Consider the following 14,856-nt stretch of genomic DNA (forward strand, 5'->3'; position numbering starts at 1 on the left):
GGGTCCTCCCCTCTGGAGCAGCAGAAAACAAGCTTGCTCCATGCCTTCAGATAATTGACATGTCTTCAGATAACTGAAGATGGCTATCATATCACTTCTCTGTCTTCTCTTCTTCAGACTAAGCATACCCAACTCCCTCAACAGTCCATCGTAAGGCTTGATTTCCAGACCCTTTATCATCTTGGTTCATCTTGGTTCCAGCAGTTATGGTTGGGGTTTGGTCCAGGAGACCAGAGTAAGGCCTCCTCCTTGAGCCTTCCTGTTTCTGGAAACAGCAGAGGTCTCTGGCTCCTTACTTCTTACACCTTACATACTTTGGAGAGGAAGGTCTTTACCCATGTTGAAGCTACAAGTGAGTGCCTGTGAGCCAGGCGTTTTCCTCCTGCTTTGAATCCCCTCTCCACCTTTTTCATGCTCGACTTCGTGTTAAGGGAATTTCACATCTGCTCAATGATGTGACTAAACTAGGGCAATTTCAAGCTTTATTAGCAGAGTCAGTTTCCAAATACCGCTAAAACGAGAATCAACAGCTGTTCCAGGCACAGTCCCTTTGGAGAATTCAGGGCCTTTATGTTCAGCGATTCAGAACTCTCTAATAGTCCTAAAATTGGATCTATTTCCATAACATGGCGTGAAAGGAAAACGTGTTGGAACATGTAGGACAAGTGTTAGCGGTGAAGAGCATAAGCCATGAGCCAATGTCTCATTCTGGCCCTCTGAGAAGGCAAGGGAACTGCCCAGCAGCTTAAGTACCAATAGAGTTGGGTTCTGAGCACAGGCAAAACACAGATGTTCCAAACAGAAAGACCAGAGAGTAAAATTAATGCAAAATTCACATGGTATCTCATTACTTCTCCACATACTTATCAGCCTGAGCATCACATTATCTTTCAGAGGGTGTTGGGAAATTTGTTTCCAATGCCGAGTAGAAATAAATTAAATGGGGGGGGGGGATGACAATATCTACAAAATCCAAAAATTATTTGTTTATACTCCCCTTGAACTTCTCCCGATAAAACTAATCAATCAAGTTGGCTAAGGCTGTTTCAGTGACACAGGTCTGAACATCAGTTGCTGGAAAATGGCAGGAGAGGAGCATGTGCCTGTGCTCACGTCCTGCTTGCGGGCTTCCCATAGGCATCTGGTTGGCTACTTTGAGAAAAGGATACCAGGCTTGATGGGTCCTTGGCCTGATCCAGCAGTCTCCTCTTATGAAGCCAGATTGAGATGGGTCTAGATCAGAAACATGGGTCCCCAGCTGTTTTTGGACTACAGTTCCCATCATCCCTGACCACTGGTCCTGCTAGCTAAGGATGATGGGAGTTGTAGTCCCAAAACAGCTGAAGACCCCAGTTTGGGAAACACTGGTCTAGATAATCAGTTTTACAGTCATATCATACCTCGGGTTACAAATGCTTCAGGTTGCGTTTTTTTGGGTTACGGACTGCTGAAACCCAGAAGTACCGGAACAGGTTACTTCCAGGTTTCAGCAGTCATGCATGCACAGAAGCACCAAATCGCGCTTTGCGCATGTGCAGAAGCACCAAATCACAACCTGCGCATGCGCAGATGCACCGTTGCAGGTTGCAAACGCAGCGGGTTGTGAACGTGCATCCCGCATGGATCACATTCGCAACCCGAGCGTCCACTGTACAGTGGTACCTCGGCTTAAAGACACTTCAGGTTACAGACACTTCAGGTTAAAGACGCTTCAGGTTACAGACTCCGCTAACCCAGAAATAGTACCTCGGGTTAAGAACTTTGCTTCAGGATGAGAACAGAAATCGTGTGGTGGCGATGCGGCGGCAGCAGGAGGCCCCATTAGCTAAAGTGGTGCCTCAGGTTAAGAACAGTTTCAGGTTAAGAACGGACCCCCAGAACAAATTAAGTTCTTAACCTGAGGTACCACTTGTCAGGGGCTCAGGAGGAACACAGGGAGGAAAGGAGATGGAGAGCGAAGGGGAAGAATCTGAGGGGAGTGTAGGAGAAGATGACAGTGGCCCAAGAGGTTCCATGAGCCTCTCCAGCGAATCAGAAGATTCACAGAAGGGGGCGCTGATGGCCAGGGCAAGGGTGGTCCCAAGGGGGACGCTCCAGAAGCAAGGGGCCAGCGGGGACTCCCAGAGCAGCAGTTGGAGATCAGGACCAGCTTCCCCACCAGAGCGTAGTAGGGGGGAAGGATCCCAGGTATCGGGACCAGAGTCTCCCCAGTAGGGAGAGAAGATGAGTCAGAACTGGCCACGCCTCCATCGCAGAGTGAGGGAACGGAGGGGAAGTCAGGTCCAGCTAGCCCCCCCGAGGGGGGAAGCAGTGACAGGAGCAGTGTAACGGTCAGGAGGAAGGTTGCTGGCTGGGCGCGCACGCCAAGTTCAAATGTACAGGCGCGCGGGACAGCAGGAAGCACGGATTGGGAGCCAGGTCCTAAAGCCCGCCGGAGGGAGGGGGAAGAATCCGGGGACTCAGCATCAGAAGAGTCCAGAAAGGGCAACACCCCAGCGGACAGGCGGACCCAGAGGAGGAAAGAGCAGAGGAGGAGGTGGAGCAAGGCGAGAGTCTTAAACTGGTGTCTGGGGGGAGGAGATTCAGATGGAGCTTCGGCGGTCTAGGGTTTAAGACGTAGAGCTGCGCGCTACGGCTTTGGAATGGAAACTGAACTTCAATAAAGACTTTTGTATATAACGACGACCTGGTGTTGGTCCTCTGTGAGCTGGGACCTTGGGCAGCTTTGACACCACTGTATTTGATTTATTTAACAAAATGCATATATTGCTTGACGGTAGCAGAACCTCTAAGTGAAACCACAAGAAGCTTCCCCCAGGTTTGCCTGACACTCTCTGGCAACCGTCCTCTGAATCACCTTACCAGTGAAGGAAATGTTATCAACTGAGTGGTAGTTGTCCTAACACCAAAGACCAACCATGCCTCCCCTAATCTTTCTCTGTCCTACAGCATATCATACCCAGGCTCTTTCAACCACTCCTCATTGGACTAGCCGCTCTAGTGATTTAGCAAGACTCATTCCCAGCTCTTAAGCAGTAGAAGATTCTAATTAATTGCCGTTGAAAGAATGTAAGGCTGAAGAAATGCTGATTTAGCTTTTGGCTTGGTTCACTGTGTAACCCAGTCCAGCTTCTGAACAGTTTCATGCGACACTGCTTCGGGGTTGGGGGAGGGGAAAGAGAGTCAGTTCTTAAACAAGAAAAGCATTGTAGAGATCATCACCTGTTTCCTCTCTCCTCCTCCTTAAAAAAAAAAAGAGTCAACTGGTGATAAATTGATAAAAATTCTAGACCTCTGGGCTGGCTACAGTAGGTTCAGGTGAGCAAATGAGTGCAGGTATAGTCATCCTAAACTTTGCCTTACATGAATTGCTTTTGGAAGCAGACAGCATGGTTCTGTGAAAGCGATCTCGCTAGGAGAAAAGAGGTCTAAATCCTTTCCTTGCGATAACAGGATTTGAAAGGTATCTATAATACGGTCTTCTACTTTTAAAGAGAATATTTAAGTTTCCTTTTCTCATGTGTATGGTCTTTTTAAAAAGTGCTTTGTGGAGGAAGTCTCTGTATTATAAAATGTGTGTGCCTGATGGTGGGTTTGCTTGTAGTTAGGAGAGCTTGTAGTTATAAAGTCTGAACAGATGCATTTCTTCCCTGAACGCCTGTTTGGTGACTTACGAAGTTTTGTTTTAGCCTCTGTCTTTTTGATAGGAAGCAAGTGTTCACTTCTATGGCCTCTTCTTTCAAAAATAGTATTAGAGCCATAGTGAGGTCACTATGAAGCAGGAGAAAGGTGTCAGCATGTTTTGGTGAATCCTGCAGTATGCAGAAGAACAAAAACTGTGGGTTGTATCCAAAGTAGCACTGGGTAAAGTGTCCTGGCCGTAGGACTGCCCTGTTTTCCTCCCCTCGTGCCCCCTTCTGCTCTGGAGGGTTGCTGGAACCCCAAGATTTGGGGAGGGGGCATGCAGTGGGTGAGAGATGAAGGGAGAGTGTCCCACTGCACAAGTGGAAAACCTCACACTGACAGCAAACACTAGTTGTATGCACACACCTCAATAAGACACTTGTGAACTGTGCATGTGTGATCAAAGTCACTGGGCTACAGGAGTGTGTTTGTCACACTCTTCAGTCACTCTTCCCAGAGGACAAAAAGCAGTTCATGTTTACAATATGATAATACGATACAATAATCTTTATTATCATTGTCCCATACAGAACAACAAAATTTAAAAATCTACATAAAACATTCAAAACCCAACAAGCCTGCTATCCCGGCTATCCCAACCTGGTTAGCCCCCTAAAAACTCTGGTACCCCATTTTTAAATACAATATACTCCCATAGAGACTACCTTATGCTGTGTTTAAAACCAAAATCACATTTGGGTAGAAATTGTTTCTCAGGTGGCTAGTCCTAGTCTTTATAACCCTCTACCTTCTTCCAGAAGGCAGAAGCTGAAAGAGATCATTTCCGGGGTGTGCACTATCCTGCACTATCTCTGTAGCTTTCTTATGGCACCTGGAAGCATGATCCACGGTGAGAAGAGTGCACCCAATTATTCTCTCCGCAGTCTTTAAAACCCTGGACAGCATTGTTTTTCCCCTGAAGAAACATGCACAACACAAAAGGGAAGTGGTTTGAGGAGGAAGGAGGAAATAAGCAAACTCATTTAGTGTTGCTGGTCCCATGGGGTGAAATACTCTTCCAGCACCATTTTTGCAGGAATCCTTGCTTTTGACTTTTGGGAAACTGCATAGAAATTTATCATTTTCCCAGTCATACAGTTCTCCACATTTCCACATGTAGTTTTTTTTTTTTTTTTAAAAAAAGAAGCCCTCATGAAAATTCATCAGCATCTGAGTGTGAATTTCTCTCAATATATACACACTTACATGCAATTTTCCCCAATACCCACCATTTTTGCAAAGCAATTTTCCTTAATATAAAAAGACATAGACTACTGGAAAGTGTGTATATCATATAAAAGACAAAAAGGCATCATATGTATTATGCTGCTGACAAACTGTCTTGCAAAATTCAGAGAAGCACAAATTTTTGAATAAAGGTTGTGGTTTGGTTTGTGCATTGTTTCAGAAAATGTGAATTAGGTTGGTTAGCCTTTAAATGGGAAAGGAATGATAATAATAAAAATCCTCTTCCCTGGATACAACTTGGAGGTGGTGCAGTCAGGGAAAAATTTACCTTAACTGTCTTGTCGAGCACCCAAGGGTCCCAATGCCATGAAGGTATGTTCATCCAACCATCTTTATTTATAGGTCTATACAAATTTGGACCAGGATGCTTGAAAAATAATCTCACCTGTCATACACCCAGTCAATCACTGTGTCCTGCATATGAGGGCCTCTTGCAGACACCATCTTATCAGGAGTTTCTTTCGTTCCTTTTTAGCACTTCTATATAGGGCCTTCTCAGTAGTGGCACCTGCCCTGTGGAATGCCCTCCCACCAGATGTCAAAGAGAAAAACAACTACTAGACTTTTAGAAGACATCTGAAGGCAGCCCTGTTTAGGGACGCTTTTAATGTTTAACAGACCATTGTATTTTAATATTCTGTTGAAAGCAGCCCAGAGTGGCTGGGGAAACCCAGCCAGATGGGCGGGTTATAAATAATAAATTATTATTATTATTATTATTATTATTATTATTATTATTATTTAGCACAATGTAGAAATCAGACCTTTAGTGTTGTGGATAGTTTGAATTCTCTCACCTTGGGTATTAGACAAGTGCCATCTCTGTTTTCTTTTCATCTCCTATTGAAGACCTTCTTTTAAGAAGTCTTTTAAGCCAAGATCTTTCTCAGCTTGCCTCTATACTGGAATTGTTTTTAATGGCTTTTTATTGTTTCATCACTTGTTGTTTGCTGCCCTTGGGAGGCAAGACGAGATATAAAATTAACAAATAAATAAATCAAGTCTAGTTCTCTCCAGGTTCAGAGGCAATGTACCAATGCATAGTCCTCATGGATGTTCATTAGCATGTTAGTGCAAATATCTCCTAATCTGCACATTTTTATAAGCAATTTAAATATACATACATAAAATATACATATTTTATAATCAATTTAAATATACATATTTTTGCAAAGCAGTTCCCCCCCCCCAAAATAATAATGTATTTCTGTACACTGTCTTCATGAATACAGGTACTTTTGAAATGCACTTTCATATTACTTGGCTGGAGAATCACGTTGCAAAATTTGGAAGTGGATTTCTCTCTTGTCCCTACCAAAGGATAATAGTTGCTGGAGGGGGCACACAGTGATGAAGAGTCGTTACATTCGTTCATTGCCTATAATCTTTCACAGAGGCATTTGGGATTCAACAGTTCATTTGATCTAGGAAGAGTCTTCTGTTAAGCATGGAGCAGTCACAGAAATATAGACACAACACGTAGGCTAATAACTGTGAAAGCATATATAATAGAATAATGATATCTTTCAAAAGGTAGAAATAAATCTATTAGAGTTCATATACACAGTGTAACAGACTAGTGGCACAGAACGTTCAAGATAGGCACCAGAGGTCAGCCTCACAATGGTTATTCAAAGGTTTCAACAGAAGACGTCTCAAAAGTCTAAAAAGTTTCCTCAATAGTTTTTCAAAAGTTTCCATGGAAGACGTCCCAAAAGTCTCAAGGACAGTGTTTCCGGAATGATACTACTGTTTCGTGATAGTCTTTATCAGCTGAAAATACAATACAAAGCATACAACCAATGAATGATAACAGAATTGAGCTACCCACATACACATTGTATAATAAAACAGAATATACAAAACAAAGAGTATAAAGAAAGGTATGTACCCAAAGTATGGAGCAGCAGCAGCAATAAGGCTTCCTCTTTAATGCTGAGGTACTACTGTGGGGGCCCCCAAACCCTGCTTTCTGGGAAGCCTGGGAAATGCAGCATTCCTAAGGCTCCCCCGGTTCCAAATTTCAGCACCAACTTCTGTTGTAATGAAGCCCTGACTGGCGTGACCTCTCCAAATGTGACATTTACAAAGCAAGCAAATAAAATGCCATTCCAGCAATAATTCCTTATGACTTGTAAATAGCTGAGGCCATATCCATAAATGCGGGCCATTTACAAACAAATATACTCTGGTAGCATCGAGCTTTTATGACTCTCCAAACATCTGCTGCACAGTTGCAGTGGTTCGCTCTCATCCTGCTATTGCGAAGGAATTAATTGTTGTTGTTTTATAAAGGAGGGGGTGGAGAAGGAGGGCAGCATGAATAATAATGGGGGGGGGATAGTTAATTTTAAATACACTATAAACTGGTGCAAGCTGTGCAGTTAACTTCCCATCTCATTTCTTTCAGAGTCGCATTGCTGCCTTTGATGTTGTCCTGAAACACTTGAGCTTTTCCCAGGAACAGCCACCTTTCTTCTGCCCAATGAGGCTGACAGCACAACATGGAGAGGGTCAGCCCAAACCAGAGGAGGACCAAAGGGAAGACTCTCCCACTTCCAATGAGAGGATACTGGAAGGCTGTTTGCAGAGAAACAGAGAGCTGGAATTTTCCAACTGGTTAGTTTCATGATTTGTTTTCTCTTTCTTGATTTTCTAATGGTTACCCACCCACCCACCCCAAAGCAAATCACTCTACAGGGGGACAAAGCAAAAAAGGCAGTGGAGGCTAGTCCATTGGGGCAAATGGGATACTGTCTCCCACAACCTCAGTGTGTCACCAGCCAGCCCTCGCCTGCCTGCCTGCTTGTTCCAGCCAGCAGGGCCAAAGTGAGCTGTCCATGGTTCTGACTTCCTTGACGCCTGCTGAAAAAGGCATCATTATTATTATTTATTTAAGGCATTTGTATACTGCTTAATTATGTGCATTTCTAATTGGTGCACATAAAAACAATCTAAAGAAAATGGGAAAATAAAGTAACAACAAAGTTATCACTTACTTAAAATGCTTGCTGGAACGAGTGTCTTAGTCATACACCTGCTGCTCAGCAAGGAGGGTTTCTGTCTTATTTCAGTTGGGAGGGAGTTCCACAGGCTTAGGCCCAGAACACTGAATGCACAGCTTCTAGCTGTTATGAGTCATGTGTCTGAGACATGGGAGGACACTAACAGAGACTCTTTGCAAGACCTCAGACAACAGGCAACAAAACTCTCAATGAGCAGCATTCTCATCTGCATCCCTGTACATTCTCATCCCTGCACATTCTTTTCCATAGAGCTAAGTGGGAGAGAGCATTGAGGTGAGTACAAAGGAGCAGGGATGGGCAATGACTAATTACTGATGCACTGCACAAGACCTTGGCAGGAAAAAACAACACCACACTATTATGAATGAATGAAATAAATAATTCACTAAAACAAAATCCACACAGAGAGAAAACCCCAATAGATATGAGATAAGCCATTCAGCAGCTCAGAATGATCATGTGATGCTCACTCAAAACAAGACCAGCCTTGAAACCAAATATGCAATCTATGAGGCATCTTTCCTTAGAAGGATCCATTTTGATTTCCATAGGGCATCTGAAGCTAAGACAACTGATGGCATGCCTTATTGCAGCTTCCATTCCATTTGTTGAAAACCAGAACTTGGCAATATATTCTTTGGAAGAAAGCAAAGCCTTAAACTGATGCTTTGGTGTGGTTTGCTTTCTCATTTGTTTATTTCCTATCTAATATCACAGCTGCCCAACTTTGGTTGAAATTAGCTTCTGAAATGCTCTTCAGGATTTCACCCCGCATTCTGGAGATTCAAATGAGCTGGTCTTTTTACCAAAGCAAATGTGTTCCATTTGGAATTCCCAGTTTTGCATAACTTTTAAATTTCTTAATTTGTTAGCATCTTGGTTTTCAGATCTTTCTGTTTCCTTCCTGACCCATAAGAGGCTCCAGTGTAATTCACAACTGTTACAGTGTTGTGAAAATAAAAAGGAGAGTATTAAAACTACTATGAAACCCAACAAAATTAAAACAGACCACAGAGTCAAACATACCATTAAAAGATTTATGATTTTTAAAAATGTTTGGACTGCCCATAAAAGCCATCAGTGAAGTCCAAACTATCCTTAGGAGAGTTTCACAGCTAAGGTGCTGCCACCAAGAAGTCCCCATCTTCTGTTATCACTTGTCAAGATTTATTCAGTGTCAGAACACTGAGCAGAATCTTGAGTGATAAATATACAGTATGTTTAGCTTGGATAAGAGACTGAGAGATGATAGCAATAATCTAATATCTAAAGGACTGTCATGCATGGAAGATGGAACAAGCTTGTTTTTTTGGTAGTCTTTAGAATGAGAGGGACTGGAAACTGGTGTTAACATATTGATATAGAGAGGATATATATCGGTGCACAGAGGTGACTGTTTTACTGTACTGCTTCGTACATGATGGTGTAAGACATGGAGTGTGCAACATATTAGGATGACTCTTGAGTTGGAGGGCAAGGAGGGCATTCAGAAGGACCACGCATTCCTGACGGGTAAAGTGGCATCTGTAGAAGGCAACATGAATTGATTTCTGAAGTGCTTTGTGGTTCCTCAGTGATCTAGGTTTCAAAAAAAACAATGCTGCAAACAAGCATCGGTTGAAAGAGAAAGTAATGCCTTTAAGCTTACCATAATGTCATGGCTCCAGGGTGGGTTGATGGGGGGGGGAACAAACCGTGAGCTGAGTGGAGGAGAGGGTATAGGGAGGACTCCATTGTGACTGACAGGTCTGGCTTGTAATCAGAGGGGATGATTTACCAAGAATCAACCAATCCTAGAGCTTTGGAGACAAAGCAGCTTTGCAAAAGCAGAACATATGTCTTCAAGCTTAAGGACAGGGAGGGGAGAATGCAGAAGCAGAGCTTCATTGTGAGTAACAGGTCAAGCTCGGAATCAGTGGCAGTGATTGTATCCTATTTTGATGTTACGTTTGCAGATGTTTTAGGCTGTTTTGGATTCTATGTGAGAAATAACGATGGGAAAAATGATGGTGATGATAGGATTTGCTTTCTGTGTAGTATTAATTGTTCTTCCCACTCAAGAATCAGCTTTAATGGTGCCCAGCACAAAAGACCCTGGGTCTATCTGCCAGTAATTTGCCAGGGTTTGTTCCTTGAGAGGCTAGTATGACTGCAAATTTAATATAGCGGTACCTCGGGTTACAGGCGCTTCAGGTTACAGACGCTTCAGGTTACAGACTCCACTAACCCAGAAATAGTTCTTCAGGTTAAGAACTTTGCTTCAGGATAAGAACAGAAATCATGCTCCAGCGGCATGGCAGCAGCAGGAGACCCCATTAGCTAAAGTGGTGCTTCAGGTTAAGAACAGTTTCGGGTTAAGAACGGACCTCCAGAACGAATTAAGTTATTAACCCGAGGTACCACTATATTCTATCAAAAGGGGGGAAATGTTATGCAGGGAAAAGCATCATAATTGTGAAGAGCTGGGAGAGAGACAAAGCAGGATCAGATGGACCCCAAGCCAAACTGGGCAGTCTATGAAATGCCACAAATCAAGGTGGACTGGTTTCTGAAACCTTGAATCAGGGTGTAGACCAAATCTTGCAGCCGATGCAGACCTCTCCCATGCTTATCAAAACCAAGCTGTTTCAAAAAGATATGCTGGTTGATCCCACATCTCAAACAATGATTCGGTTTCCAGTAGGCTGCCAGAAAGACATTATGTTCTGTGTGTGTTTTCAAAGAGAAACCAGCTTGACATGTGCCCAACTGGTGTCCTGGAATGTAGCTGTTTTCCTGTGTCTAATCTAGCATTAGACACAGAAAAACAGAAGGAGGGGAGAATAAAGTTTTATTTATCACACTCCCAATTTACATGCATTAATCACCTTGTTTTGATTTCAGCCAGGTGATCACTCCCCATTTACTCAGGCCAGATCCTGGGGATTATTTTTTTTAAAAAAAAATACTTTAATCATTATGTGTGTGGTCCTTACACTATCAAATTTAGCAATCTCCTGGTGGTAAAATTCTAGTATTTGACTGGATTAGAAGGAACAAACTTTACTTAGCAGTGTAACAGTTGGGTAGCAGTTGCTGCTACCCAACTGTATACAAAACTGAAACTAGTCAGATCTTCTCAGCTTCTTTGCCCTTCTGGTCTTGCCCAGAACTGATCCTGCCCTCCATCCAGCAAGGGAACAGCTCTGCCATGTACAGAACCATTTCAGACCCTCCAAGTGTCCCGATTTCTCAGGGATAGTCCCAAAAATATAGAAGCCATCCCAGTTTCTGTTTTGATCCCAGAATGTCCCATTTTTCCTTTTTCATCCCCTCCACAACTTGGAGAACAATTAAAAGGTGTGTGTGTGTGTGTGTGTGTAGGTGCAAAAACGGAGTCCTGTTTATACTGAAAATGAAATTCCTGCACCAAATGAAGGAAATGGTGATGATGGCATACAAAGCCCTTCCAATAACTTTGAAGGAAAAGGTCACCAATCCCCTTTAAATTATTTAATTGAAATGCTTCGGCAGCCAGCCATTTCTTAGGAAACGCTTGGAGTGTTGATTCTTTTATTGTAATAATAATAATTTATTATTTGTATCCCGCCCATCTGGCTGGATTTCCCCAGCCACTCTGGGCGGCTTCCAACAAAGATTAAAAATACATTAAAATGTCACACATTAAAAATTTCCCTGAACAGGGCTGCCTTCAGATGTCTTCTAAATGTCAGGTAGTTGTTTATCTCTTTGACATCTGGTGGGAGTATGTTCCACAGGGCGGGTGCCACTACAGAGAAGGCCCTCTGCCTGGTTCCCTGTAGCTTTGCTTCTTGCAGTGAGGGAACCGCCAGAAGGCCCTTGGCACTGGACCTCAGCGTCCGGGCAGAACGATGGGGGTGGAGACGCTCCTTCAGGTATACTGGGCCTTATTTAGTCTACTCAGAAGTAAGCCACACTATATTCAATGGAGCTTACTCCCAGGTTATTGAGTAAAGATTGTGCAGCCTTACACTGCAATCCAAAGCATTTTTACTTAGAACTGCGTCCCACTGAGTTCAATAGGATTTACTCTCTGGTATGTTCCTGAACATTCTCACAGTTTCCATTAGTATTAGTATTATATACCAACTTTTCCCCTGAGAGGGACTCAAGGCAACTTACAGCTATAATTTTATTTCATTCCCTTTATCTCACACATTTTTGCTTTACAATAATCCCATCAGGTAGTTTTCATGGAGAAGCTTTAATTGGCTCAAGGTGACAGATGTAGATGTGTATATGACATCTATGTGTGTGCAGAGATCAGATGCAGGAGGAGTTTCCTGCTGTAGAATAGAATGCCCCTATTTTCATCTGAGAAATGTTGGACAGCATGCCATTTCTAAATCACTTTAGTTCCTAGTCACATTGCAGGAATAAGTTATTGAGCCAAAAGTGTTGTCTGAAAGCAAATTATGCAGCAAGCTTGATGAAACTAAGTGGGTCTGGGTCTAATCACAAGCTGCAGTGGAGAAGCATTTTCAGGAATATTCCTGGCTGGGTGGAACAGTCATTTGCAGTCTAGGGATGGGAAGCTTACTGTGACAAGTAACGGCAGTGGTAGCTGTTATATTTTGTAAATTATTATTTAACTATGAGCTGCATTGTTCATTGAAGTGAGAGTGACCCAGAGGGTGCCATTCTTCTGAACGCCAAATGGGTTTCTACTTCCCCTCTCTCATACCTGGCGCTAACCTGGTGTCAGACATGGAATCTTCTAAGGATGAACCAGACACCCCACAAATCAAAGATCCCCAGGAGCAGGTAGGGTCTCTGACAGACAGTGCTGAGAATCCCCTTCAGGGCCCCTCTGGTGGGAGACCTGCTGGAGAACCTGTGGAGCTGTCAAAGGATGAGGTGGAGCCATCTCTCAGCATTGGGGAACATGGGCACCAAAAAGTCTGGACCTAGACCAAAGAGCAATGAGGTACAGACGCTTTGGTGCCCATGTTCTCCAATGCTGAGAGATCAATGACCCCAGAGTTAGCTCATGAGTAAGGGGTCTACATCTGCACTCAGTGGTTAGGAAAGGTTTCTTGCCTGAAACCTTGGAAAGTCACAGCCAATCAGTGTGGACAATGCTGAGTTACATGAACCAATGGTCTCCCTCGGTGTAAGTCAGCTTTCTATGTTTCTAAGCATGTGATGCAAAGTATTTTAGTTGTGAGACTCTGTCCAATTAGCCTGGACAGTTGCAGTTGTATCTCCAGTCTTGATTACAACAGCCTGTGAAGTCAATGAAGTCGTTACAGACATTCATAGGCTTGCACTGTATGCCATTTGTTTAATTGTTTGTTCTGCATTGGTTTCAAGAATAGACATGAGCTTGGCTGGAATATTCTCCAGAAGGAGCAGTACAAATAAGAACAAAAATGATAATACCATGGTTCAACGGGGAAGATGATTTCAGCAAGGCATTTGACAAGGTGCCCCATGATATTCTTGTAAAGAAGCTGGTAAAATGCGGACTTGACTATGCTACCACTCAGTGGATTTGTAACTGGCTGACTGACCGAATCCAAAGGGTGCTCATCAATGGTTCCTCTTCATCCTGGAGAAGAGTGACTAGTGGGGTGCCACAGGGTTCTGTCTTGGGCCCGGTCTTATTCAACATCTTTATCAACGACTTGGATGATGGACTCAAGGGCATCCTGATCAAATTTGCAGATGACACCAAACTGGGAGGGGTGGCTAACACCCCAGAGAACAGGATCACACTTCAAAACGACCTTGACACATTAGAGAACTGGGCCAAAACAAACAAGATGAATTTTAACAGGGAGAAATGTAAAGTATTGCACTTGGGCAAAAAAAAAATGAGAGGCACAAATACAAGATGGGTGACACCTGGCTTGAGAGCAGTACATGTGAAAAGGGTCTAGGAGTCTTGGTTGACCACAAACTTGACATGAGCCAACAGTGTGACGCGGCAGCTAAAAAAGCCAATGCAATTCTGGGCTGCATCAATAGGAGTATAGCATCTAGATCAAGGGAAGTAATAGTGCCACTGTATTCTGCTCTGGTCAGACCTCACCTGGAGTACTGTGTCCAGTTCTGGGCACCACAGTTCAAGAAGGACACTGACATACTGGAACATGTCCAGAGGAGGGCAACCAAAATGGTCAAAGGCCTGGAAATGATGCCTTATGAGGAATGGCTAAGGGAGCTGGGCATGTTTAGCCTGGAGAAGAGGATGTTAAGGGGTGATATGATAGCCATGTTCAAATATATAAAAGGATGTCACATAGAGGAGGGAGAAAGGTTGTTTTCTGCTGCTCCAGAGAAGCGGACACGGAGCAATGGATCCAAACTACAAGAAAGAAGATTCCACCTAAACATTAGGAAGAACTTCCTGACAGTAAGAGCTGTTCGACAGTGGAATTTTCTGCCAAGGAGTGTGGTGGAGTCTCCTTCTTTGGAGGTCTTTAAGCAGAGGCTTGACAACCATATGTCAGGAGTGCTCTGATGGTGTTTCCTGCTTGGCAGGGGGTTGGACTCGATGGCCCTTGTGGTCTCTTCCAACTCTATGATTCTATGATTCTATGTTGGATCTTGGAATACAGGTTGCCTCTAGATGACTTCTTTACTGAGAATGATCCCGATTTGTTTGTGGGGAGGTTAGATGCATCAAGCAAGAAGTATCACACACTTTCCCCTATCACTTTCCATCTTGCAAAAAGTCAGAGTGGTTTTTGGAAGGTGGAAGAGCAACCAGCTTTAATTGCATGACTTGGGTTTCCCAAGAGGTGATTGAACCACACCGCAACATAGCAATGGTCTGCAAGCAGCCAGTGACTAATAGAAATCAGATTGCAACTACTAATCTCCTTGTTGGTGTATGTGTGTGCTTTCAAATCCTTTGGAATGCGGGCAGCTG

The 14,856-nt window shown here is 43.5% G+C and overlaps 1 protein-coding gene across 1 annotated transcript in view; it reads left to right on the forward strand.

Moving 5' to 3' along the window:
• Window positions 1-14,856, forward strand: part of CALN1 (calneuron 1) — a 140,069-nt gene that overhangs the window by 28,606 nt on the left and 96,607 nt on the right. Inside the window, exon 3 of the mRNA XM_079955857.1 lies at window positions 7,343-7,551. Coding sequence (XP_079811983.1) covers window positions 7,418-7,551 — 134 coding nt within the window. The 5' untranslated portion in view covers window positions 7,343-7,417. The remainder of the gene's footprint in view (window positions 1-7,342; window positions 7,552-14,856) is intronic.

Source organism: Podarcis cretensis (assembly GCF_951804945.1).
Source record: "Podarcis cretensis genome assembly, chromosome: 15".
Taxonomy (NCBI): Eukaryota; Metazoa; Chordata; class Lepidosauria; order Squamata; family Lacertidae; genus Podarcis; species Podarcis cretensis.